The 27,948-nt window shown below is 44.4% G+C and overlaps 1 protein-coding gene across 8 annotated transcripts in view; it reads right to left on the bottom strand.

Moving 5' to 3' along the window:
* Positions 1-27,948, bottom strand: part of LOC117139613 (Down syndrome cell adhesion molecule-like protein Dscam2) — a 41,504-nt gene that overhangs the window by 2,517 nt on the left and 11,039 nt on the right. For 6 of the 8 annotated variants that reach the window (XM_033302063.1, XM_033302064.1, XM_033302057.1 and 3 more), the window contains 27 exons: positions 24,870-25,006; positions 24,401-24,522; positions 24,257-24,315; positions 19,414-19,490; positions 19,034-19,223; positions 16,724-16,889; positions 13,859-13,949; positions 13,425-13,512; positions 13,152-13,300; positions 12,813-12,936; positions 10,827-10,954; positions 10,129-10,265; positions 9,388-9,530; positions 8,370-8,531; positions 7,587-7,731; positions 7,051-7,487; positions 6,660-6,813; positions 5,345-5,462; positions 4,348-4,510; positions 3,518-4,033; positions 3,046-3,192; positions 2,416-2,568; positions 2,055-2,149; positions 789-1,839; positions 581-727; positions 181-515; positions 35-107 (listed from right to left, as the gene is read on the bottom strand). In XM_033302063.1, the coding sequence (XP_033157954.1) occupies positions 35-107; positions 181-515; positions 581-727; positions 789-1,839; positions 2,055-2,149; positions 2,416-2,568; positions 3,046-3,192; positions 3,518-4,033; positions 4,348-4,510; positions 5,345-5,462; positions 6,660-6,813; positions 7,051-7,487; positions 7,587-7,731; positions 8,370-8,531; positions 9,388-9,530; positions 10,129-10,265; positions 10,827-10,954; positions 12,813-12,936; positions 13,152-13,300; positions 13,425-13,512; positions 13,859-13,949; positions 16,724-16,889; positions 19,034-19,223; positions 19,414-19,490; positions 24,257-24,315; positions 24,401-24,522; positions 24,870-25,006 (5,307 nt within the window). Of the gene's footprint in view, positions 1-34; positions 108-180; positions 516-580; positions 728-788; positions 1,840-2,054; positions 2,150-2,415; positions 2,569-3,045; positions 3,193-3,517; positions 4,034-4,347; positions 4,511-5,344; positions 5,463-6,659; positions 6,814-7,050; positions 7,488-7,586; positions 7,732-8,369; positions 8,532-9,387; positions 9,531-10,128; positions 10,266-10,826; positions 10,955-12,812; positions 12,937-13,151; positions 13,301-13,424; positions 13,513-13,858; positions 13,950-16,723; positions 16,890-19,033; positions 19,224-19,413; positions 19,491-24,256; positions 24,316-24,400; positions 24,523-24,869; positions 25,007-27,948 lie in introns of those variants that run through there. The other 2 variants (XM_033302061.1, XM_033302065.1) reach the window with 2 other exon arrangements.

Raw genomic sequence — 27,948 nt, 5'->3', positions numbered from 1 at the left:
TACGAATGACAGGAGGGGTGAACGTTATAGCTACCTTGGCTCTCTGAATGAGGATCCCTGAGACGACCCACTTTTCGCCGCACTTTGGTGTACTCCGGTTCCTTGGACTAAATAAATAAGATTTATTAACAAAAATATTTCTGGTATGATAGATCTCCTTAAGATTTTTACTGTACTTACGTGGTAGCTTTCCGGCTTGACATCGTGGTAGACAAAGGATCCGCGCACCGAGTGGTAGGGCCCACTGTAGACATTGCCGCTGTAGGAGCTCTCGCTATAAGTCTGTTTGTTCAGTTGAAAGGTTGCATACGGGCAGATGTCCTCGATGTACTCGTTTCCCTCCGCCTTGCCAAAGCTGCCGGAATCATTGGAGTTGGATCCCCGCGGAGCAGAGGTGCCCGGATTGCATCGCACGGCTAGGTACTGCTGGTCCCGATTCTGTTTGTTCTGCAGATTGGCCAGCGATGGCGACTCCGACATCGAGGAACTGGCCAGACGGGCCTGGCTGGCTAGCTCTGGATTTTGGGTTTAATTAAGGACCTTTAATTACATTTTTTATTTCCATTTAATGGTCACTTACTTCGTTTTCTGAGGAATAGAGCGGCACCAATCAAAGCCAGCAACATTAAAAGGGAAAAGCATATGGGCAGCAGTAGCTTGAAGTTGGCATAAAAGGGCAGGTCGCTCAGGTGGGATACAGGTGTGGAGTGGTCGTTGTTATAAATCACTAAAATGTATACAGGTTAATAGAATGTTTTCCCTGAGAAGAGCACGATTCTAGAACCTACCTCCTTGTGTAGACAGTGTAGTAAAGTTGTAGATGGCAGTGGTGGAGCCGGCATTATTGTGTGCCGTGACTTTCAGTTGATACTTTGTGCCGGGCACGAGATCGCTCACCGTGTATATCCGCTCAGTGGGCGGAATGTGATTGGACACCACTGCCCACGAGGATCGGCCATAAACCCTGGACTCGATCATGAAGTACAGGATGCCACAGCCACCATCTCCCCAGGAATCCAGCCAGCAGGTGACGCTCGTTGAGTTGTTGGTGATCATCTGGGAGTGCTTTGGTTGCACGGGCGGATTTCCCTTCGTGTAGGAGTTGACTATGTCGCAGGGTAAGCCCGTTCCAATCTTATTGTAAGCGGTTATGTACAACTGGTAGCGAGTGCCACACCACAGGTTGGTCAGCAGGTGCGACGTGGTCTTCGAGTCCACCTGCAGCTCCTCCCAATCCCCGTTGTCGCGCTTGTAATTGATCACATAACCCAGGATGGGACTACCACCGTGACTATTGTCCATCCATTCGAGGAGCAGACTGTCCGTGTAGGCGTTTATCACCGTGAGATTGGGCGCCTCTGGTGGCACCTTTACCACAATGTTGTACACGATCTCGTCCTTGCCCCAGGTGTTCTCCACACTGCAGGTGTAGTTGCCCGCATCACTCGCCTGGCACTCCTTCATGTAGAGCGTGCCATTCTTGGCTATCGTCTTGCGGGCACTCGTCTCCATATTGTGACCATCCTGCCGCCAAATGGTAACCGGAGCAGGTGCTCCCACCTTCCGGCACGGCAGCTCCAGATGCTCCTTCCAGGGCGTGACTATCCGCTGGCTGAAAGACACAATGCGGGCGGGCACCTTGTTGTTCGGCGGCACAGTTACCACCTGTGTCTTCTCGCCCTCACCCATCTTGGTGGAGGCAGTCAGCCAGAATTGGTACGTGGCCGACTCCTGGGTGCGCACCGTTTCGTGCATCTCTACGAAGGGACCTAGGAGGCGCTTGTGGGTGCCCTCCTCGCGTCCACCCTCCAGCATGGACATGTAGAAGGTGTAGCCGGTCTGAAAAATTACGGGTCGAGGGATTAAATTCATAAATTAAGGAAAAAGTTTAATGCAGTTTCAGAGAATCCTAACTTTGCCGAATAATAATATTACTTAGATTACTGTGCAAATATTCGTATAGATCCTGACAGGGCTGACCTTGTCCAGACTGCCCTCACCAATAGTCCAATGATAATGTCCCCCCATAGGGTGTATCCCAAAAATATACTCACAATGTCACCATTTGGCAGGTCGGGTGGCAGCCAGGATATTATGATTTTTGAGCTCGACGCGGGTATCGCCTTGATGGCCTGCGGGGCCGAGGGCACTGCATTCCGCGATTGCGATTGCACAAATAAATGAACGTATATATGGTATATGAATAAATGTATATGTCAGCAAATGGGAGTGTGCATGGTGTTGCATGGAAATTGCCGGCGCGGCAACGACAACGAATCGAGGTGGCTGGCAAGGATTGGGGAATGGGCAGAGCAGGGCAGGGCTGGGCAGGATGGCGCGATGGGTTCGATGGCTGGATGGGAATGGGGGGTGTGCCGCACCTCGTTTGCGTTCATTGAACCGAACGCCACTTACCATCCTCGTGGGTGCGGCAATAAAACGGTTTGGTTTTCATGCCATCGCCTACTTTGGTGTAAGCCAAAACCCAGACCGTGTAGTTGGTGTATTTGCGCAGATTCTCGATGGTGACGTATTGATTTGTTGACTTGACAACCTCCGGATCGGTTTCTGAGCACGTGTATCCGAGGCAGTGCAGCAGGAGCAGAAGCAGGAACAGGAACAGATGAAGCAGCAGCAGGCGGTAAGAGAAGGAGAAGGAGAGACGAGAACAATTAGCACTGATTGGAAATATGAGGACCATGAAGTGGGCTAATTAATTGCCGAGTGACATAAATTTCAAAAATAAGTTGGCCAAGGGGCGGTCGTTTCGGTCGATAGCATTCTGGTCACATTCCAGCGTGGTAATTGACCATCGCTGCCATCGTGGCATAAATGCAGTGGAATCCAAATGAAACTGCCGCAGTTTATTGCTGATGAGATGTTTAATTGCAAATTATGCATAATGGTAAGAAAACAACGAGTTTCATCAAAATCATAATTTTTGTGAAAATTACACAAATATTAGCTCATTCCATTCCACAATGGCCTTTCAAATGCAAAAAGTAATAAGGTACTGTATCTGGGGTAATTTCGAGGCGAACTTACCGTACAGCTCGTCCACCGATATGTAAAACACTTTATAGCCCTTGATTTTTCCATTTTGGCCATCAATGTCCGGCGGTGACCAGGTGATATAGATCGAAGTGGAGCCCAGGACATCGCACTGCGGCGATTCAGGCGGCGATGAGGGAACTGTGTAAGAGGGAAAAATGTTTGTTAAACGATTTTCTTACACTAACAGAAATTTGTATGTTGATTGAGTTGTGATGAGTCATTAAATTTTACCCTAAATTCTATCAGTTAGTCTTCTTTAAAAAATAACGAGTTTTGAAGTTCAAGCACATGTTTCTTTTCTTGATTTTTCTGAGTGCATGCTGAATCGGGGATTGCCTCTCGAAGTCTGACTACAGGTCGCCCAGCCGTGGACCAGGTCAAAATTCGTGTACGGCCAATTAACAAAAGCAATCAATGTGAGCCCAACGTAACCCCACTGCCCCATCCCACCTCCAACACTCACCGTCCTCCATTGTTTGCACGGCAATCTCCTTGCTCGGTGGTCCGCTGCCCTGGCTCGTGTAGGCCTGCACAATCACGTGGTATTGGGTGAACTTGTTGAGATTGGCCAGCACCGTCTCGCCACCGAAATGGGAGCGCACCTCGACGGTTTTGAAGCTGAATCCCTGCGTGGGGTTCACCTCCTTGTCCTCGGGCGTCAGCGACATCTGGTAGCCCACGTAGTAGCCGAGCAGTATGCCGTTCCAGTGATCCCGCTCCGGTGCATCCCAGGTTACGAAGATCTCCGTGGAGCTCTTGGGCTCAGCCCGCACGGCAAGTGGTGGACCCGAGGGCACCTCCTCTAGCGTGGTCACCTGCACCACCTCCGAGAACTCGGAGGCGCCCAGCTTGTTCTCCGCCGACATGCGGATGTGATAGGCCTTCGCCGGTCGCAGCTGCTGGATGTTGATCACGGTCTGGGCTCCGGCGATGGTGAGGTGCTCCGCATTCTGCCAAATGTCTGAGGGTGAAAAGAAATCTAATTATGTGTGTATTTTAATAGTGAGATGTCTGCAGAGAATAATTTATATTAATTGAGTCAATTATCAAATAAACTGATTTGATTTTTCATCAACATATTTTTAACATATTTTTGATTTCTTTTTTGTTTATTGATATTTTGTTATTTATAAAATTGTTAATTTGAGAAACCGTTAAACGAGACGGATACGTAATATTTTTATCTGGCGTATACGTGATTTTTATATGTGGAGTGTAGATTACATATTTTGCATTTAAACAAGTTCAGATTTTATGATAATTTGCTAACAGATTTAATCTTGTTGTTCCTACCTGATATCTGCTTGTAGTAGATGTGGTACTCCTCGATGGGACTATTTCCGGCAAAGGGTTGGCTCCAGGTGAGCTGAAGGCTGCGCGACTGTTGCGAGTTGATGCGGAGGTTCTTCGGCTGCTCGGGCACTTCCTGCACGATGAGCTGGATGGACATCTCGTCCTGCCAAAATCGAAAATCGAATGGGTTTGTATCAATTTCGCCTAGCAATTCGGTTGACGACAATAATGATGATGATGACGATTATAGTGGTAATGGGTATGGACTTGGGCCGAGTTGGCACATTAAGAGTTCATTTGCGCCCAGTGAAAGTCATGACAGGCAGCCAGTTGCAGCTGCCGTTCGAGTCTCATTCAAATTGCCATAAATTAAGGTTAACAGCAGTGGTGGTGGATGGAAAGGGGAAAGGGGGTCTCCAGACCAACTTGCAGACAGACGAGGCTGGGGCGAAACTTTTTTGACAGTGTGTGAGTTGTGCGTGCTGCAGGCTGGCAGACAAACTTGTGTGCTTCTTTAATTCGCAAGTATTGACTTTGCAAAAGCAATATTAATATTATTATATGACTTACAAAGATGGACAACGTGTAAAATAATTTAAATATCGTTTTAAAATTGAATAGCAAAATGTTATATATTGGGTTTTTTTTTAAACCAACAAAGTTGTTCCTTCATTTACTATACATAAATAATTTAATGAGGCTAATAGACTTTTAGGCATATTTAGATATTTTTGTGATTTTGATGCCTGGGTCTAATGTGCTCTTCATATATATCTAGACCACATCTTGACACATTTTAAATGTATCTTTCTGTGTATATCCCGGTGATTTATCGCTCTCACAGAGCTGGCAACGTTGCGAATAGAGATCGAAATGAACTAGAGCTCGGCCCAATTCCATTAGTCCACCGACAGTTTGATTTAAGTCAACTCGATACATAATAATATCAGGGGCTCGGTGTCGTGTGCCACACAAAAGTGTCAGCCTTGCAACTTACCTGTCCGAATGCATTGCTCGCCTGACAGATATAAATGCCCGTATCCTGGCGATATGTGTGCGAAATGCCCAATTCGGAGACCATGCCGTCGTCGAGCACTTGATCTCTTATTGTGTAGCTGTGTGTGTGTGTGTGTCGTGTGATTTATATGCAAGTAAATGCATTCAAGAGACACGGACGCAAGGATACAAATACAGAGGCACGCCAGGTGCAGATACAGATGCAGATACACAGATGCAGATGGAGATGCAGATACGGATACGTGGATGTGGATGTGAATGTGAATGTGGATACGTGTTTGCGCAACGTGAGCGATGCAATGCAATTTTATAACAATGTTTTCCACGTTGTTGGTGCGCCAGTTGTAGTTTTGTTGACAAAGACGAAGACGTACGAGTCCGAAATGCGCACACAGATACGCACATGCACGCACACAGGCGCACGGCACACATACGTGGCATTCGTGTGCGTGTGCAAATGGCATAAATAAATAAAACGCATGTGCATATTCAGTTGTTTGCGAAGCCAAAGGCAGGTGTGTGTGTGTGTGTGGGGGGGTGTGTGGTGTGGGCCGGAAGAAAAGAGAAAGCCGGAAATACATATACATTAAAACACTTACGATACACAAATACACAAGGACACAAGTGGGCACTAAAATGGAACTGAATCTGCAGCTATAGGGCCATGGAAATGGCATTTCTAAATGGCAAATGCAGGCACAAGTTTTCTTTTGCATGGGATGGTCTTGGTGAAGTTCTTCGAGCGAGGATACTTGCAAAAAAATAGTTATCAACTCAGGACTTGGATTGGATTCTAACAGAAGTACTTTAAACTCTGATCTGACCTATTTTTTTTCTCCTTAAGTTGCGCTCATAATTGGCAAATGTTGTTTAGATGTATTTTATTTCATATTAATTGGTTTTAGAAACTTAAATTCAATGAAATTCTCGCTGAAGAATGCATTCTCAATATCGAATAGTAATTTTTCAAAGTGCTCAGCAAATACGATGGGGAATTGAAAGCCCTTGATTAGAGTCTGGCATATGAGAATTCTTATTGCGAAAATATGAGGCAGACACAGGAGGACTGAAAACTCATTGCCTGGTGAAAATTGAGTTAGGTCTTGGCCAAGTGCTGGTATCCCCGCCCAGCTTGAGAACACCAGAGCTCGAAACGAAATCCAAGCCCCCACAAAACTCCTTTAATTAAAAGCAATTTGTTGTTTGCAATCGACTTGGAATTGATTTCGCCAGACACGCAGACACTTAGGAATGGGAAAATCCCTAAAAGTGGGCAGGATTGGATTCACTCTTACCGGGAATCCAGCGACTCGTCGAGATACTGTTGCGTTGCCTGGATTTTCCATTTAAAGTCAATGGGATTGTCGCCCTGCACGTTGCACTGCACATGGACCTGCTTTCCTTTGGCCACCGAAATCTGTTTGGTCTTCGTCTGGAAGTGGGCGGGCACTGCAAGAAAAGGGGCGTGGCAAGGTAAGTTACACAATCTGCAGTCTGAACTTAATTCCATTTTAAGTAGTGCAGAACTTCAATATTATCTAATACAAAATTTAAGTTATTTGTAGAAGGAAAATTGAAAACAAATTGGTTTATATAAGGATTGCAAGCTTCACATGCTTTGTTAGCAGTTCCTTAAACATTTCATAAAACTATTAATTTGTCACAACTACTCAGGAACCTACTCACCATTCACTTTGAGAAAGATGACCTTGCTGACACCGGAACCAATGTTATTTTTGGCCTCGCACAGGAAGTGTCCTTGCGACTCCTTGCTGATCTTCTTGAAGAAAATGGTGCCGTTGGGAAATAGCTGCACTGTGGGCTCGTAAAGGAAGTCCTTGTACTCCCCTGGCGTTGGTCCAATCGCCTTTTTCCACGTGATTGTCGGTGTGGGGTATCCCGAGGATTGGCAGTGCAGAAGGACATCTGCACCCGCCTGGGCACTCGAGTCCTTTGGCTCCAGGATCCACTTGGGCGGTACATTCACGGTCAGGGGTACGGTGAACCTTTCCGTACCTGCCACATTGCTCGCGATGCAGGTGTAGTTTCCGGAATGGTCGGAGGATATGTGCTCGATGACCAAACTGGCGGAATACTCATCCAGGCGGCGGAAAACCTCATTGCTGTCGAGGATTAGGATTGTGTTTATAGTTCAGTAAGTGTAATTTTTACAATGGTTCCTACATTATTTAAAATTAAAGTTAATATATTTAAGAACTCACCCCGTTCCGATCAGTGGCTTTCCGTTGCGCTCCCATCGAAAACTGACGGGCAGGTCGCCCTCGAGGATTTGGCAGGATATGGCGGCGCGCATTCCCTCGCGGAGCATGTTCGTCATGGCCTGGATGGGCATAATTTTCGGCGGCACTGCAATCGGAAGGAAGCCATAAAACATGAAACACCAGTCGTAAACCAAAAAACCGTTTTCTATGGGGGGGCAAAAAACGGTGGCGGTGTCGCGAAAATCGGCTAACAATTGCCATGGCAGTTGGCTTGAGCACAAAACCCAGTGAGCCCGATAATCAAGGATGTTTTGCTGATGGCAATACGAGGCGTTCGCTGTGCTGGTGGCAATTGTGGGCGTGGCACTCGCATCAATGCAACTGCGGCTTGGCAACAGCTGCCGAGTGAATTATTATAAAGAGTAAGGCAGCAGCAGCAGCAGCAGGCGGAGGAGGAGGAGGTGGTGGTGGCGGAGTTGCCGCAGACAGAACACAAAAGTCAATGACTCCATTGTGGGTCTACTGGCCGCCCACAACCGCCCGCGAACCACCCAAACCACCCAAACCAGCCACCATCCACCACCCACAGCCTGCATGTGCATTAACTGGGAAAATAGTTGCTGTTGCTTTTGCTGTTGCGGCTGCATAGTTTCGCTCGCCACTCTAATTGGAATAGTTTCATTGTAGCAGCTGCAGCGGCTTTTTCCAGCATCCAGCTTGCAACTCCATCTCCACCTCCAGTTGGAGCTTTCAAATTTTAAATATCGGAAAAGAGGAACTCACCCAGCACTTGGATCTCCACATTCCGGCGGGATGTTTGCTTCTGTTTGTTCTGCGCCATGCACGTGTAGGTGCCCGCATCCTCGAGGCGCTGCAGTTGCTCGATAATTAAGGTGCCATTGTTGTAGGCACGCTGCCTGCGATTTATGGGCAGCGTTTGGCCATCTTTTATTTGATTCATTTTTTTTTTTTTTTGCCATTTTGAAGCAAGAAAAAAGCGTGAGAAATGGGAGAAAGCGGAAAGAGGTTGGCAATTAATTTGGCTGCTCGCATAAAACAAAGTTATGCGATTTATGACTGGTCATATAGCATTCGGTGTCTCTATTTTTTTTGGCACAGCTTATTTATTTGCGTATACCAGTGAAAAAGGAGAACTTGTTCAAGAAATAAGCAAAATGAAAGCGGATTTATTGATTCAGCTTGGGGAAATACTTCAATGTTTATCTGAATGCCAACTGCTTTGAAATGAAATACCTGCAGGTATTTTAATATTTTTGAATATTCAAACATTTAAGAAAATGCATTGACAGCCTTGAAATGTAAACTTCATATTTAATTCACTTCATGTTTCAATATTTATTCACCTCAAACTCAAATGACTGTTGTTCATTTTTTGGATACGTATAGTATATGCCATAAACAAGAATATATGTTAACACACTCGCATGCGAGCGTGCAAAGATAATAATTAATAATAATAAAAAACGCGGTTATTCGAATTTAAATTTATTTCGCTTGAAACCGAAAGAAACTGCGCTTCGAAAGAATAACGTTTGTTTTGCAGTTTTAATAATTTTCACTGATATGCGCAATAACAAACATACCATTTTTAATAACAAACAACTGGCCAAAAGGCAAATAAGCATAAAGCGAAACATCATGACCAAAAAAGATATCACATATGCAACCATATATATGCCACACATCGCATCGCATATCAGATTGGGTACAAAGATACATATACATATATGGATTTTTATTTTTATATATTTTCGTTTATATGTACATATGTATAGCTCACCTCGCTCCCAGTGAATTTTATCGATGGGGTAACCAGCCACGGGACATTTAACAATCAAATCAGAGCCAGAAATGCCTGTTATTTTTGGCATTTCGCGTATGTAAGGCAATCCATAGATGTTCACTTTGGCGCTGTGCGAGACTCTGGAAATAAAATAATGAAAAGACCTTTAGTTTGGGTCCTTGAGATGGGGCCGTTTTACTCCCGATTGATTTCTATAATTTATTCGGGATTTTTTGCATATCTACTACAGTACAGTAGTATCTACTAGTACAGATTTCTTGATATCTTTCTTTTAGAATTTAATAAATATACTAAATAGTTTTTTAATCCTTAGTTTTTGTATTATGTTTTAGATATTGCTATTCCACAAATATACTTATGATTTTCGTGCTTGATTTTCTGAACAGTTTTCCATCTCTATTCGGGTGTTGCCTTGGCTGCCTCAGCAAATTGTTTGGATTTTATGCCGCTCCCCTGCCTGCAAACAATGCTCGGCCATTGTGTCGGATTTCTTTTTTCCCCCCAAGCCTTGAATGCTTTTTTTCTATGCTACGACTAAATTTATGATTTAGCATGGAAATGCTTTTTATGCCCCTATCGAGCCTATGCAACATACATGGCATAACAAGCCCATGTCCACGCCCATCCCATTCCCATCCCATTCGGCTGATCCAGTCCTGCATATAGGAAAGTGCTCGCCGAGCATGGGTTTTTATTTATGGAACTGCGGCTACTCACTTGCCAATTGCATTCTGGGCCGTGCAGGTGTACTCCCCGCCGTCCTCCTCCTTGACATTTGATATATTCACGTGGCTGATGACATCGTCGTGTATGGTAACATATTGACCCACTAAAAAGCGCGAGCTGTCTGGTATCTGAAGTGGGGGAAGTGGAAGTTCGTTATCAGAGTGGGCCAATTAGCCGGTGCCTTTTCGAGAGGCTCAGAGGGGAAATCAGGGTAGTGTCGAGGTGGAGTGAAAAATGCATGTAAATCGAATTGATTGAAATTGCACAAGACTTGCAAAGTGGAAAGTCGGAGTGGGTCTCCCACTCGCTCTCAAGGGAAAATGAAAATTTATGCAAATAAACGAAACAAATCCCTGAAAATATAGCCAAGCAAAAAAGGCAACGGAACTCAAATTCTTGAAAGGAAAAAATTGAAGTGGAGCTGAGGAAGGAAAAGCAAAAGATGGGCACTTAACTTACAAGGGTAGCAAGTGGATGGGTTATTTTTCGTAAAGGCAGCTGAGCAAAGGAAAATTCGGGGCTTAAAGCATATGCATATAAAATATTGGTCTGATAACAGAATCAGTGACAAATATCCCAGCGTAAAATGGCAGCTTAACTATCGGCAACTGCTTGGCGGAAACGGAAGTACTGCCTGCATTTCCGTCTTAAGCTCAAGCAGAGTTTGCCCGTTTGGCGGTTGAACTCACCGGAAATCCGTCCAGGGACCATGTAAATTGAGGCAGTGGATTTCCGGTGGCTACGCACTTCAATGATACCGTGGGTCCTGGCTGCAGCGTTTGCTCCGAGAACCAATAAAGCAGTTCCGGCGAGGCATCTGAAATGAACATTAAACGGAAAATGCGAGGGGATGGGGAGGTTAGTTGAAAACTTTGCTCAAATGAGGAGCCTGCCTCTGTGGCAAGGATGGAAGGATGGTCGGTTGGAAGGATGCGTGCCTGTCTGTGGGACTTTCATTAGTGCCTGTTCAAATGGCTGTGCTGCACATGTGTGTGTGTTTCACTGTTTGAGCTTGTGTCTTTTCTCCTCCTTCAACTTTTTCGATTGCAGAAAGATGATTGCATCGATGGCTTGCTTCTTAATTATGCACATGACTGAGTTACGTGCGAACGGGTGTGGAAATCTTCATTAAAACGGCATTCAAAGGAAATCACAAAAAAAAATTGCGAAAGGAATGCGACAAGAATTTGATAAATATATTAGTTTTTTCGTTTTATTTTCCATATGTTAGCCTTATCAAATGACTGTACCATCATTTAGATCTATGTTACAATTCCTTCAATGGTGTTCCGCTGAGGACATTCAGCATCCTTTGAAGGATTTCAGCAACCATTGCCAGATTTGCACTTTTCGTTTTCGAAGCATTTGCTCAGCCTTCATTGCGTATTGCTTATGTTGAGCCAAGGCAAACGGAAAATGCATTTGACAAGCGAGCAAATGCTATCCAGCTGATGGAAATTGTATCAATTTCCTCTGGCGCAGTGGCTGGATTTTTTGGCTCTGGCATTCCCCCAGTTATAAGCTGCCATATTTATTTGCTCCCTCACACACATGCGGCACTCACACTCACTCACACACTTGCAGAGCACAGTGACATACGAATACGATTGCAGCGTTGACACAATTGCTGCCATATCCGGCCGCTTAATGGCGCTTTTCTCGGTGGTTGCGGGTGGTTTTGGGGAGTGCGAGGCTTTCAACACCACCCCAAAGGAAAAAAGAAAGCGGTGGGAATTCCACTTCCTGTCCCGCTTTTCGACCCCTTTTCCCCTCTATTGTGCCAAGCATGCCAATAATATATCGAAATCAATTTCCGCTTGCGCCTAAAAGCAAATCACAAAATGTTGCCAAAGCGACAAAGCGCGAATGTGTCTGCTTTGATGTTTATGCGGCATCGGATAACGAGATAACACAGATGGAAGGGCAATAAGAAGATTATTCCTCGAATAGGAAGTGAAATATCTGGGTTATTGTGTGGCTTGTAACCAGAAAATACGTTCATTTCTTGATTGAGAAAGAACGTATTTATAGAATCTAATTTAATAATATTATTTTTGTCATATTCAGAACTTGATGTCCTAAGCCCACTTAACTGCTTAACTGCCTTTCCCCATCGTAATGCTGATGATCCCAGATTAGTTTTAATCATATTGAAGCTACGCATAAACCCCTCAAAGCGGCCGTATTCATTATGCTCCTGTTTCGCTGAGTGTGTGTGTGTGTACGAGGCCCCAAGGCAGCTAAGCGGTACAATGTGCTCCCCCATTCATGTGTAATTTCCTGCCCCGCCCAAAAAACAATGCCCCTCTGTTTAGTGGCTGCGGCTAGATTTTTAGTGCTCGTAATAAAATTAAGTCGTCGTCGCTGCGTTTTATGGGCAGCTCCTCGTTGTTGTTGTTGTTGCTCCACTGTGATTTGTCGACGTGTTTGTTGTTGCTCGTGTTGTTGGTGAAAAATGTTAGCAATTTGCTAAATTAGAAAATAATGAAATTCAATTATGACAAACAATTATTTGTGTGGTCTGCGGTCATCATTCGCCGGCTTCGAGAAGGAAATTACACTTTTGATTGAGATGGAATGTTTGGGTGTGTGTGCGTGGGCGGTCATAAGTGGTTATTAATGACCATAACGATGGATGGCCAATTTATTAGCGGGCGGGCTATATCATAACTTACCGCCCAACTGCAGTTCAGCGGTGGATTGGATCTGCTCCCATTCGTTGGAGACGAAGCACTGGTACATGCCAGGATCCTCCTTTTGCACTTTTTTAATTATCAGTCGCGGTGGATCGGTGAGTATCTAATTAACGGATAAGCAATAAATATTTATTAACATTACGATTAAAACGTATTTATAATTCGTGATAATTTAGGTTGGCCATCATTAAAAATATTATCTTAATTTACTGGCAACGTTATAGGAATGAAATTAAGATTTTAAACCACGACGTATCATAAAAATTTGAGATTTTAAAAGCCGATTAAATTATGAATGATATGGGGGTGTCTGCTCACCTCAACCCGATTGTCCCTGAGTATGGGTTTGCCGTCGTGCAGCCAGTTGACATCGTGGACCGGATGGCCAGAGACAATGCATTGGAATTGCGCATCCTTATCGACATCCACCGTCTGCACCTGTGGCTGCAGATGCGCCGTCAAAGGAGCTGTGTTTGCGAAAGGGTTGCCAGCGATTTGAGTGCCCATCTACTCTTGATTTTTCTTTTTTTTTGAACTGCCATCATCACGGCAGACACACATACAGTGGAGCCCAGAAGCAGATGCACTCACCTGTCACCGTTAGCGACACTTGGATGGTCTCCTCGCCAGCCGTATTGTTCACCCAGCACAAATATTTTCCACTATCCTCGAGACGTGCCTGCAATGGACGAAATCAATTGGCAATCAGCTGGGTTTTCCATCACTTCTGGCCAACCCTTCAGCCAGTCTGGCTACGCCCATAATGGGTATAAAGAAAAGATTGCAGCCTTCTATCTCAATGGAATTGGTGTTTCAGGATGAGGTAAGATTTGATTTTAATATTGGTATAAAAATTATAAAACGGGATAGTGTTATATTTTCATAAATAATAGGTTAAATAATAATAGAGTCCTCTGCTTGTAAAAATAATATCACAAATTTAGGAGCTATGAACCAAAATAACATCTTAAAGTATAGAAATCCTTTTAATTAAACTGGTATTTCTCCCAGTGTAACGTACGCACCTTGGTGATTTTGAGGAGCCCTGCGGATACGATGGTTATGCGTTCGCTGAGTTGCAGCGGCAGCAGTTGCTCGTTTTCCTCCTTGAACCACCTGGAAAAGAAGCGGAGAAAAAAAGATGACAGCGAGATGAAATGCCGACCAAACAAAGGACCAAGAACAAAGGCAAACATGGCGGAAATCGGGGAATCGGGAAATTCATTTCCGCTTTATTTGCCCAAGATTTTGACAGTTGAATGCGAGTGGTGTGGACGCATTCGCGGGCTTTAAACAAATCGAAATGACGATTGAATTATCAATAATTTCGATTCGCCCACGTTTTTTCATTAATTTTTTTTCGCGTTGCACGTAGCCTTTGATTGTTGGCTTGTTGTGCAGGTCGAGGTCCACATGCCAGATGAAATGTATTTCAATAGTTCGTAAAAATGATTGCACTTAAGTGGGCATAACGAGAGGAAGTGGGTGGCGTGGGCTTTATTCATACATATGAATATGCATTGCCTTATTTAACGGGTATTTATGTTCGAATGGCCTACGAGTCGGGCATGTCGAGTTCCTTATGTGCTTTGCCACAATGATGTGTGGAAAACATGGAAGTATCTTAATATTTAATCTTAATATCACATGAGTACAGTATTGCGTACAATATTTATTTATTTGTAATAAATATCTACGATATTTTATCTCATATTTACAATGAATGAAATAAAAGTCCACATTAAATTCGCATCCTTTAGTTAATATATCTGGTTGCTATTAATTTCATGAAGAGTATTTTCAGTATCTGTGATTGTGATTTGCATGCAATTTGCAGCCAGAAGAACGAGATCGAATGCTGCTGGTGGTAGTTGAAGGTTGAAAATATCTGAATTGCGTAAATCAACAGATTTTTTTCACTTTTATCTGGTGCGCGTGTCATAATCTGTTTGATGGCTGCCCGCCAGCCTCGCATACTCGTGCGAATTTTCCAAGGCGCACTCAGACATATGCAATCGCATTTTTTCCCATAAAAGTTATTGATTTTAATTTGGTTTTAATTGCACTTGAGTGCATTTCTCGTCTTACGACGAGCATTTTGCAAAGGCATGCCCATTTGCCCCTGGCATGGCATTCCTTAATTAAAATCATGGAAAATGCCGAGCATGCAATGCGAACGATTTTCACTCTGAGCTATTTCCATATGCAATGCTGTTAAATTGGAAATATGGTCAGGGATTATCAACAACTGCATCAATATGGCACCGGGAGCCGAACTGAACTGTACTGAACTGAATGCCATCGAAGGCAGGAGGAGTATCCATCCATACTGAGATGTATGTGTGGGTGGGTGTGCACACAACAGCACAAAGGAATTGCCAGCGAAACAAAAGCGTCACTCGCCCGAAACTATGCAATGAAAAAGGATTTTCCAAATAGGAGTGAGAGCAGCGAGACAAAAACACCGAAAAAGACCGCACACACAGAACTCCCAGGCACTGAGCAGCAGCAGCATGGCCAACTATTTTCACATTTATGAGCCAGGACCTCCAGGTCGCCTCGGCAAAACAATGCAGCGACGGCAAACAAAACTCATCCGTAACAAACACCCCACCCACCCGCGATTCTTTGCGGATCCTTGCCCGCCTTTTGGGTTTTTCCTCTTTCGGCACGGCGGGAGACATCAAATGAAAGGAGGCACTCGCGATGTGCCACATCCGGGGCGCATTTTTTATGCATGCAGCTCGAAAGACGAAGGGGCGAGGGAGGACTTGAGCGGGCTGTAGCCATGAACCGAGTGCTGCCAGCTACAATGGCATATTACATGGCATCCTGCTCGGACAAGGATGCTCCGTTCTGGATCTCAGCTCCCGCCATGCATGTTTTAGTGCCCGAAAATCGCCATGATGAGCCAAGTGCCAAAGTGGCCGGTCGTATACGGATCGATGGCAGATACCATCTCCTCATCCGCATCTGGAAAGCGCTAAAAACTTGAACGACATTTCAGAAAGCAATTTGCCATTTTCGGCCATAAACGCTGCTCGACTTTTGATTGATTTGTGTCCTCGGAACAGGCAATCCCCCGGCTCCTGTCAAGACAAACGCCTCCGCGAGTGGCCCAATAAACAGCTTTTATGTACGTAGGCGCGTTCCAAAGCTGGCAGCTGTTAACCGTACTCCAAAACGGCCGTGAGCATAAATTCCCGGACACCCAAGAAAAAATTGCCAAGAAGTTGGCAGCATGCGATAAATTTGACCAAGTCCTCAAGGTCTCTCGACTTTTGGACTTCTGAAATTAATATTTATACGTATTTATGCGTTCATTGTAAGTACCATTAAAACCCATTGATTAACTTCTAATGTTCTTAATCATAGGCTTATCCCCTATTATCCTCCAATACGACCGATAAGTCCTTTGTTTCCATGAGAATCGCATAGAGAGACTCTGCCGGAATCAGCCTAGCCCCGAATTCCACCCACAGAGGGTGTCCCTGATGGCCAATCCTCCCCAGCCGCCGTGCGTCCCACATTTTGACAATTTGGCTGACATTTTTATTATGATTTTTCCTGACATCGTGAGCCTCACAGTTTTTTCGCTTTTCGGTTCGTTTCGCCGCGTTTTTTTGTTTGGTTTGGTATTTGCCAAGAGCGTTAAATATTTCACATTGCTATAAAGTGCGCGCCAACTGCGGCAGCGGTTTTGGTTACCGCTAAAAACCCACTGAGAGTCGCAGCTGTGTGTCCCGAAGTCGCGATGTCCTGGTGTCCCAATGTCCCGATGTCCCGATGTCCCGTGTCCTGTGACACGGCCACGTGTTCCAAGAGCTCCTGCCGTTCTTGTTGATTTTTTGCGCGCGTTTTTTGCAATGTGGTTGTTGTGTTTTACTCACCGATATGTTGGCACCGGATGTCCTTGAGCTATGCACGGCAACGTTGTTTGGCCATTAAGGACAACATGCCGCATCGAATGCTTCTCCACGTTGATGCGCGGCTGTACCATGCCCTTGGGCTCTGTTACAATAATACGGCCGGGATATGTGGAAATTTGTACTTCACCTGGGGACGAGAGAAGAAAAATGGGTGGAGAAATATTCTGAAAAATATGCGAAAAAAATGGCTCAAGTGATGGCAGCTGACAGTGACCCCCATGGCATTTACTTAGATTTAAAGCGCCCCGAATTTATGGCATGTCCTGCGGTTCCCGCTGTACTGAATATGTATATCTACATATATATTTTAATTAATTGAAAGTAAATGAAAGCAATCAACTTGATTGCTGGGGCCACCTGGCTGCCCTTTTCCTCTTTTTCCTTCCCCACTCGTTTTTTATGTTATTTCTGTTCTGTTCTGTGTTTTTTATGGCTGAAAAAACCTTTATTACAGGACACGCACAGGTCCTAAATCAAGGCTGCAGCTCAAATCAGGGCAGAATACATGGGAATCTATAACGAACTTTAGAGATATCGGTCTGTTGTGCGCTTGTGTATTATGCAGCCTGGCCTAACTCAATTCTGCATCTTCATTATGGTGGCCATTGTTTGGATACGGCACCGGTGTACAGCTCCATTGTTCGCCCGTCGAGTTATTGTGCTAAATAAATGGATTTTTGGCTTAAATTGTAATTACGTGAGTCGGTCCCGAAACCCGTTGCCTACTTTTGTGGACCAGTTGGATGCAACGATCTAATGCAGCGTGTGCGATGGGCGCTTGATAAATGAATTACTCATGACCGCTACACAACCTCCATCCTCGTGTTACCATTTTAATGAGTACCACTAGGGCGGATTTTAGACGTTGGCTCCCATGAGTGAGGGGGAATCCCCCAAATTGCCATTGTATCAGACACACACACACTTTCGCATTCCCGGAGCCAACTAATATGCAGCTCATAATTTTCGCTTTTGGCCAAAACTGGAGCGCAACTTGCGGTTTTTGCGGCTCGATTCAATTTGATTAATTAAGCAAATGGCTGGCAACCACAAATTGCTTTGCGTTTGCAAAATCCCATAAAATGTAAGAGTAATAAAACATATAAATTCAGTTTTCAAGATGCAAACATCGAGTGAACTGCAAATAAACCTGGCAAACAAAACACACAGTCGTACAATCACTCACACACTCGCATAAAAGGAAAAGGATTTCGAATCGTAAAGAATAAAGGGGTGAAAAAGCGGCTGAAAGGAGTGAACTTTTATCGTATTGATTGATGATGTGAAATATGCGCACAAAGGCTAATAGAAATTCAGCTTAAGCGCATTTTCACACACAATAAACTTCAAATAAGGGAGAGAATTTATCTCGCCAGGATCTCACGTATTGACTGTCGGACTGTCGGCACACAACCAGAATCAGATGTACCACATATGTATACCATATATGTATGTATTTGTGTGTGTGTGGCGTATATACGCATGCTGAAGATTCCATTTCGGAGCAAAACTCCCAGGAGCTCAATGCCCTTTGCCTGGCGATTGAATGTCACGCATCATAAATTATGCACAAAACGACAAATTGACTTTGGCCAAGAAGGACAAACTACTCCTTGTTTGCTGGGGACTTAAGATGAAAAGACAGACGCGTATTTACATTCTGAATTACGTTTTGTGAGCATTTTTTCCCAACAATAAAGAGTTTGCCCTTTAAAGGAGCCCAAAGGAAATGTGGGTTAACACTTTTTACCTTCAGTTGATTCCAAAACTACTCTTTCTATCAAACGATCTGACATATCAAAGCAAAAATATGGAGTTTCATTCTTTTTTTAAATAAGCCTTTCCTTAGATCTTTTCAATTTAACATGACCCATATGCTGCAACAAAAATGAAATCACTCATAAGGTGCTTCAGCACCAAATAAAAAATTGAATGTTTATGTTGGTCAGTAAGCTCGGTAAGTTTAAATAACCCACGACCGTAAGAGGCTTTGGTTTCAGGAATGAAAAATTCTGAAATTTCCCAAGAAAAAAGCTGCTTAATTGTCGTGGCACACACATACACACACATCGCCCTTCAAAATGTCCCTCATTGGTTATTTATACAACTTAATTATAGCTGCCCCGCCAACTGAGCCAACAATCCGGACGAATCCACACGAATCCCCGGAGTCCCGGCGCACGGAGTCCAGTGTCCAAAGTCCCCGGATTCGGGAGCAACTCATGCATCGCCCAGATGGACGATTAAGCTGGAAATGCGATTATCACGTACCTGTCAGTCTATTTACAGTGCGGCATGTGTAGCTTTTGTACGCATCATTGGGTCCCGCATTATTTATGTACAATTCGCCGTTCGATAGCACCGTGTACTTGCCACCGATGTCCGTGTTCGGATACAGATGCATGCCGGTGTCCTGCACCCAGGCGGTGACCAATACGAATTCCGACATGTAGCTGGGCACCTGTGATAATAAACACACACATTCGGATTGCGGGTGTGAGATAAGCAAATTTGATGAGCAAGCCATGTTTTTGGTTCGCATAACGAGATTTGTGGGTTAAGTGAATTTTTTGGGCAAGCGAAAGTGGCCCACGGGGAGATGGCTTGAGTTCCTCGTGGTGACAACGGATGATGGATGTGGATGCACTTACCTGGCATTTCAGCACCGCCGTGTTGCCTGTCATCACGTATTCATCGTGCACCTGGACCGCGTACTTCTGGTTGACGACTGTAACGAATTAAAAAGCATATTTTATGCAAATGGCTTTGTCTTTTTAGGGTAATGCTGCCGAGTGACTGAAATATTACGTATACGCGATGTGGTACGTGGCGCGGCACACTGCGGCACGTTGAGTACAAGGAACAAACCGAAACAATTATGTTTACCTCCCACTCGCCGACGTTGGCATTTTGTTTTTATTAGCCAAAGGACCTTGCATTTTGGCTCCTGTATTGTGCGAGTTTTAATTTTTAAGGGATCCGCTTGGCTGCGACAGCCGAAATATGTGCCACATTAAGTTCAGTCATTCCCCCAGTTTGCCGTCACAGAATGAAAACGGAAAAACGGAAAAGCGGAAAAGCGGAAAAACAAAGCCCGTCTGCCCTAACATGTCCAACACATTGTGACACTTTACAAAAGTGTTGCCGTTTGTCAGCCAGACGAAGGTGGTTCAGTTCGGCGGGCGCCGAAGGGGGTGGCACGTTGGTGGCGGAAGGTGGGCGTATGACAAGGCCGTTGAAAAATTGGATTTGGCAATTTGAGTTAAAGATTTTTTCGCTGTGCGGGCTGCGCGCTAAATTAAGAATGACAAGGATCCTGGCAATGACAGAAGTGCACAGTGGTTAAAGGGTTGAGAGAAATGGCAATCAAAATATGATGAAGGTATAAATATAGGATTAAAAATAATAAAAGCAATTTACCACAGATATAAGGATTGTTTAACAAATTAAAACATTTTTAAATTTTAAATTTAAGGTTCTTTTACGGAATTATTTCAATCTTAACATCTTTACATATCTCACAAAAAATATTTAAGTACAAAAAATATAGCTGTTTTACAAATGACCACATTTACCATTCCCATTTCCGCTATTTATAGACTGAGAATAAAATTAGAAAATACCTGCAGACTTTCGCTAACCTTCGACCACTGTGCCAGTGAGCAAACGCCTTGCACTTTTTGGCTAAAAGCTTAGCCCTTAGTCTAGTTGCCACTGGCAGTTGGCAAATTAATTAAGACGGACAAAGGCAATTGCCAGCTGGCGTGCGTAAAGTGCGTTCCAGTGTTGGCCCGCATCGGGGAATCCCCTTCGAGGGCTAATCGTAAATAGATTAGGTCCGCTCGCCAGCGGCATTTACCAAAAACAGGGCCGAAAACTTGGCCCACTGAAACCGCTCGCAAATGTTGATCACGCTCGAGTTTTTCTGGTTCGCCGTTGTTTGCCAACTTTAATATGCTAAAATTGGATAAAAGTTTAATTTGAAAAGTTGTTGTTATTGTTTGCTTTCTGCTCTGCTGCTGTTGTTGTTGTTCTGGTTGTTGTTGGTGCTGTAGGAGTGACTGAAAAAACTTTGTGACAACATTTTATTATAATTCCTCTGGCCGCTCTGTGTAGTTTAGTACAATTTTGTTTTGTATCTTCATTATTTGCATTGCCAGACTCCCGAACAAGCGACCAATTTTTTGTGCACTTCCTTCCATTTTTGTTGGATTTTCTTTTCTTTTTTATTTTTTATTTTTTTGGTGGGTGTGTAGCTTTCTATTTTCAGCAAGGCAGAAGTTTTTCCAACTTTCATGTTGCATTTTGCATGGAAATGGCGCAACTGAAGGACAGGGGCGCACAACAATGTTGTCGGAGGGACGTTTTAGTGGGGGTATCCAAAAAAAAAGGGGAGCAGACAGGACCAGGACAGGAACAGGACAGCTGGGCAGGAAAGTAAATATGAAAGCTAAGTTTATAGTCGCCGCACAAAGTAAGTGCACAAAAAGAGAGAGAGCGGGCGACATTCGCTGCACTCGGATTTTGTGCGGAAATTCATTTCCGCTTTGTTTTGTGTGTGGCAAAGTTTTTCTGCCGAGGGGGGAGGGGAAACTCCCTGCAGTTTTGGGTGGGTGGGAAATTTATGTTTATGATGTTCGTGCCGGAAAGATGCTTTGGTATGCCAGTCTTCGCTGATTTGCAGTTATTGTCCGCATTTCTCCCATCTAACTATTCAATTTTGATTTGATTCCAATCACTTTATCCATGTGGCATATGGATAAAAAAAACATAACAATAAATAGTTTATACATATACACATTTCAAGAGCATAACAACCAACTAATTAATATGAAAGCTATGGAATTCCTAAAATCATTTGAAACGAATCCACGTTTAAATTTGATACGCTACTTAAAAAAAAATAACTTTTTGTGCATTCTCTCAATTTTCAAATCATTAGCACACGTTTATGATGTAAAATAATAATTTTACATATCACTGCCAATTAGATGATGAGCTGCGACAGCACTTCAACATGAATTTCCCGAAATAGAAGAGCAATGTTAGTATATGTATGTGACAGGAAAAGCAAAGGGAAAAACTTGAATAATCAGTTCCTTTTTTCCCATTCGAAAATGAAAAGTTTCCACATGCAAAACTCTGTAAGCTACGTATCCTGTTGCCGTTCGTGGGGGGAATTGGCGGAGAACTTAGGTGGAGGAGCATCCTCAACAATGTGCATTCAACTAATTAGAAACAAATTACGCAGGTTTCATACACAAGCAGCCAGCGGCAGTCGACTGGCAAACTTTCCTAGCTCAATCACAAACTTTGCTCAGAATCTTGCAAGGATGTGCCAAGGACTTTTCTATATGCACTTTGTATGGCTGGTGTGGGCACCTAGTACCTAGTATACCTATGCGTGGTCGTCTATCTAAAGGGCAGAGCCAACCTCAACCCGCCCCCTCCAACCGTGTGCTTTGTTTGATGAAATGCAAAAGTGCAGGAAAAGTCAGCGCTGAAAAGTCGTGGCTGCGGCAACTTTGTGGCTCCCAGCATCATTCATCACTGTCAGCAGAAGTTGTGCCCTGCTTTGGATGGGATGTGGGATGTTGTGGGTTGTGGATGTCCTGCGGCCTGACAAAACCAAATGCCAGCAATTGCGTTTAAGCTTGACTTGAATATATATGGAGGGAATTTGTCAAGGGTTTTTTCGCCGCTGCAAAGTTGCGCTAATTACGCGCACTTAGCAAAGTCCCTCCAAGTTCTGGTTTCTGGCTTCCCCAAGTTATTCTTTGAGTTCCTCCAGCTCCGAGCTCCAAAGACCCCGCATCAAACTAAGCGCTGCCAATTAAAGACGACGACGACGACGACGACTTCAGGCCAAAATGCTCACATTAGCAACTGAATTACTGGCCAGCAGAGATCGCAGATTTCTGCGAGAACTTTTGCAAATTAGGCAAAACGTTTTGCGCCAAATCTACGCGCTGTCAAATTGTTCAAGCGGAAAGCTCTCGCCACGAATTTTGGCACCGGAGGGGGGGAAACAATTTCTGGCGCACATAAAAACCAAACGGAAACAAAGAGACGAGAAAGTACAGAGGAGAAGGACCCCAGGCACAGGAGCCTGGCCAAAAAATGCCCAGGGAGACCGCAAATAAAATAAGCCGGAGGACATGGCGTATACGTAACGTTGAGTTAGCTGCTGAATAATGGCCACCGGACGTTGGAACTTTGCATGGACAAAAGGCTAGGCATGGTCTAGTATCTGGTGCATATATATAAGGTACATATATATGTACCTATGCGTGGGCATTTCGACTCCATCTGAGATCCTTGCGGTTGCGACTTTGTGCCATTTGTTTCGCTTTGAACTGACTTCCCGTGGTCTTCTCCATTTTTTCCCCTGCCGTTAATTAAACGCCAGCCCAAAACTCAAGTGGACCCTTTGCGGATTAGCCTTTGCTCTGCGGGCAAGTCCCGAAACCCATTTATACGGCATATCTTTTATGGTCATTGCTAATTGTTGTTGCCCAGCCCCCGTGCCGTGCTTCATCCGTCCTTTTGGGCCAAGTGGTTGTATCCAATGGGCCGCAAAATCTATGCGACATGTGATGGCAATCAAAATGATTGCCTCGCAAGACGGCGATGTCCAAGTTTCAGTTCATTAATGCAGTTTAGCGAAAGAATGAGAAAGTTTTCCGGAGCAGTTAGGCGCCTTTTTTGGTCTGGGTATAAAATGAATATTGAATATTCTGGCTAAGCGGTTGCTGGATTGATGGTACGACTGCTTTGGGCCAGTAACTAGCCATTACTCTTTAAGATGACGGTACATAAGCTGAGTGGCTTAATTTTAAATAGTTTATCTAGTCTATAAAGTTTTAAGAGCAAGTCAATGTTTGGATGATTGGTTTATCTTAACTTTACTTTTGAATCATCTTTTTTTCAACTTCATGAACGACTCCAAGTATCCTGCAGCCATTAGGGTATTTTTCGCCGCAGTCAATTCTCACACACTGAGGCGCCAAATTAGCGCGGAGCATACCATTTTTTTCCGCTTGGCTTGGATGGCATTTGGTAGGAACTGGTAGCCACCAGGGGGGTTGGGGGGATAATGGATGGGGATCCGGATGAGGACGCGGAGGAAGGGCATAGGGATGGCGCCTGGCCGACAGCATTTGCCGGCAGCAATAGTAATTAAAACTTGCGTTGCCTGCTTTTAGGCTTTTGCTGGATGAAAATGGGGATGTGGAATCGGGATTGGGATTGGGAATCCGAGGGGCGGCGAAGTTGGGCGTCCATGGGCCGCGCGAAAAACTTTCCAATTAGGCCAAAGTTTTCGACAACCACAACAACAACGACAGCGCCGAAAGCCAAACTCACTTCGTCAGCACAAATCAACTCGGTGGCTATAAATTCCCAGTGTTTTTTTCTGTTTTCTCTTTTTTTGCGCCTCTCACTCGCCCGCCGGTCGTGTTTTACGTAAATTAATTAAAATTTATTTCAACTTACCGCCGCGCACGTGAACCTCTCGGCTGAGCACGGTGCCCACCAAATTGCGCAGTTTGCATCTGCCGGTTTAAAGGACAAAGGATTAACAATCAATCCGGGATGGGCGGAGTTGGATCCGATCCTACTCGATCCCAGCAATCTCACCTGTAGACGGTGGCATGCACCTCGTGGCGGTATTTCTCGGCCGTAAAGGGATAGAACATCATGCTGCCGTTGGAGAGCTGGAACACCATGTCCTGCTGCGGCGGGATGGGGGTCCACTCCACCTGGACAAAGAAAACACACCAAAAATGTAATTCGGAAAATTTTAAGCAGGAGGATATGATCATAACAAATGTGCAGGTAAAGGTCAAAAAATATATGTTTGTGCTAAGAAATACTTAAAAATAATATGTACAATTTCGCTCAGTGTTCTTTCGGCAGCGTTTAGCATTTGTTTGTTGGCCAGTCAATTAACTTGGAAATGAGCAGAGGCAGCGCCAAATGCCGCACAGCCATGCATAATTAAACAGCAATATTAAATGGCGGCGAGGAATGAAATAAGAAGGAATGGAGCCAAGTTGGAAACGGAAAAGGACCAGGAAGAGGAGAATGTGGAAGGAGGAGTTCTCACCTCCGGCGGGGGACTTCCATGCCCGGAGCATTCTATGAGTCCGCCCGAATTGTTGGAGAACTCGACGCGATGCGGTGGCTCGTGGAGAAAAATCGGTCCCTGTAGATCCAGTCCATTTACAAACTGGCTGGTCTCGGCTGCAAGAGAAGAAAGCAAGGAAATTCGGTGAAATTTAAAATTTTAATTAAATGGTGGCATTCTGTGTGTTCGGACCAAAGTTAATTTCAATTTTTGTTAGACCAGCCAACTTTGCTACGCCCAACTCCCAAAAAATTAAGTAGCAAGCGTGCCAGTGGCTTTCGGCTTTGGCTTTTTCCCGGACAATTCCGCCTGAGTGGGCTGGATGACTTGGCCCAAATTTTAATGAGGCGTCGTGAGTGCCGTTGGCCCACAACAAAGGATGCTGCGGAGACAATTGCTTTTTACCTGCCGGCCATTGTTGCGGTCGCCGGCCACAAAAGCCGGGCTCTAATTGCTTCACCAGGCGGCGCTGAGCATTGCATAATTTTCGGCCGTGCTTTAAAATGTGGCTGTGATGCGGCTTTTATGTCTTATTTATTATTCATTATTCATTCGGGGTCTGCGGGACAGGAGCTGTGCGGCCGGACACGTTAAGGCGTTGTCTCCTGTCCAGAAAATAATCAGAAATTCATGTGCACCGACTGAGCTGGCTATGACACATGAATAATTTGGGGAAGAAGGACCTTCTCCGTGTCCTGTACACTCGGACATCGTCTTGGGAGTGGACAATGTGGTGTGGAAAATTCTTCAGTTCAAATTACTTTTACTGTAAATATTTCTCTAAAGTGTAATCGTTTCGTTCTTGATGAGAGAAAGTTAATGCTGGAATCTCAGGGGAATAGTGTCCAAAAGCAGAAATCACACGCTTTACTCTTGTGCTATTATCAAACATTACTACCTTTTTCATTATTAATCTATTTCAGGATTAACTAAGAAAAATTTAATAATTTTAACATTCTCAAACATAGAACATTATCTAATTCAACAATTTTTCTATGATAGGTTGGCCACTTTTCCACGAGTGCAGTGGTATTGTTGCAAATGCTGGTTTTCTCGGAGATCTTTCAATCACACTCTGTCACTTCAAGAATCCCTTTTTGGCAGTTGGCCCCGAGTGGAGTCCCAGTCGCCTGGCCAGGCCACAGGACTTGGCAAGGAGCACTGCTCCTTGTGGCACTTTCAACAGCAGCAGCCGTAAAGTATGCAACACTAAATTTGTAAGCAATTTTCAGCCCCAGCAACGCCGCACTAGAGCAATAATATGAAAAATTGTTTTGTCAAAAAGGCATTAGGCGGCAGATAACGACGGCCGAGCTCCTTGGGCCCGGTTGCATGCCCCAAAGTGTTGCAAAGTTTGTGCCACTTTCGTTGCGGTAGCCCCCGCTACCCACCAACCCTGCCCCTGCCTTTGCAGGATCCCCCCCTGGTGTCCCAGTCGTCCTGGTTTTCCTTCGCCTGGCAACACGCTGTCAACTGCAATGCCCAAAGGAAATGCGCCGCAAAAGGATGCAGGAGAAATGGGGGAAAAAATAGAAAAGCTGACTGGAAAAAGAAAAGCAAAATGTTTGCGGAAAGTAAAAAGTGTTTGCCGCAAGTTGCAGCGGTTGCCACATGACGACGACGGGGGAGCACATTAAATTTGCAGTTTTAGTTTTTAAGTCACTTAAGATAAAGTTTCGCCACCCAACCATCACCCACCAAACTTTGCTCCGCCAGACACGGTCTAATGAAAATTTAATTATCCATCCGAAGAGTGGTGCTTTTTTCGAGCACATTCTTCAATCCGTTGTAATTGTGAAACGTGTGCGCTTGTGGATGTGGGAGATTTGCAGGTAGGATTTCAATTAAAACTTTGTCTTAGGCCCGGGACAAGTTGAAGCTAATTAGAGCACTTCGCCACTCGCAAAACTGTCATCAAAGTGTCCCACATTTCAATGCGAGCGTTCCTGCTGGACAATGGCCGGCATCCATGGCGTCCATTTGCGATGGCCTCGGAAGTCGTGAGCACTCGATTCGATTTGTCAGCCGCGTCAATCAAGGAAGCTTCTGTGGAAGCGGGGCTTATTAATGTAAGTGCCGAGCACATTTCCCGGGCTAAAATCAATTACGGGCCAAAGAAGCGCGCTGGAGAAGCCGTAGAAGCTGGAGAATGGAAAACTAAATGAAACTAGCACTGCCAGCGGCAGCCTGCATCATTATCACGGATCATTAAAAATTGCCGTGAAGCTGAGCTGGCAAAAGGAAATGAATGGGTCCGCTGCGAAGGAGATGGAAAATGGTAAAAGAAAAGCTGGCAAACAGAGGAGCGGAAAACAGGAGTGGAGGACCACTGTCAGCCGAGCTGACAAAATGCAAATGAGCAGCGGGAGGAAAAGATTCAGCTCACACTCGAGGGCGACTACTCAACGCAAAGATGCACTGAGAAAAAATGTGCAAAGAAACAAGAAATTTGTTTAAGATGTGTCATAAAGTATATAAAAATATATATTCAATCAGAAAGTTCTTTTTTAACAAATTTTGTAAGTAATTTAATTATTTTGGATTAATTTTTTTAATTTGGTAGACTTTTGGTGTGACAGTGTAGCCGTGCTTAATTACGAAGAATATCCAGGGGATTTGGAAAACAAAAAAGCAAAACCAGGGAATGGAGATTTAAATTCACATTACGTTTTCTTCGCCGGAACAAAGCGAGCGGAAAAATCTTTTCGAAAAGTGTCTGCAAATAATAATGAAGTTGCCAGTTTCCAGTTGCCGCTTGCTTCAGAGCGCTCACTAAATCAGAAAAACTTTTCCCGCACGCCATTTAAATGAAAACGCAATTTCGCGACAGCAAAGAAGAAAATCGCCGAGCAACAAGAGCAGTAACATTAAAGCTGATTTGCATATGCCGTGAGCGTAGGAAACTTGTCTTCGCTGCCCCTAAATCTATATACCTCGTATATATATATATCTTGTGATAGGGCGGGAGTGCTGTTTGTTTTGGGGGCGGGAAAATGGCAGGAAAATACAAATGCAACAATGTATACCGTCGTGCTCTTATTTACACTTTCACGAGATT

This window comes from Drosophila mauritiana, chromosome 3L (genome assembly GCF_004382145.1).
Source record: "Drosophila mauritiana strain mau12 chromosome 3L, ASM438214v1, whole genome shotgun sequence".
Classification (NCBI taxonomy): domain Eukaryota; kingdom Metazoa; phylum Arthropoda; class Insecta; order Diptera; family Drosophilidae; genus Drosophila; species Drosophila mauritiana.
This window is presented reverse-complemented; position numbering and strand designations above follow the sequence as displayed.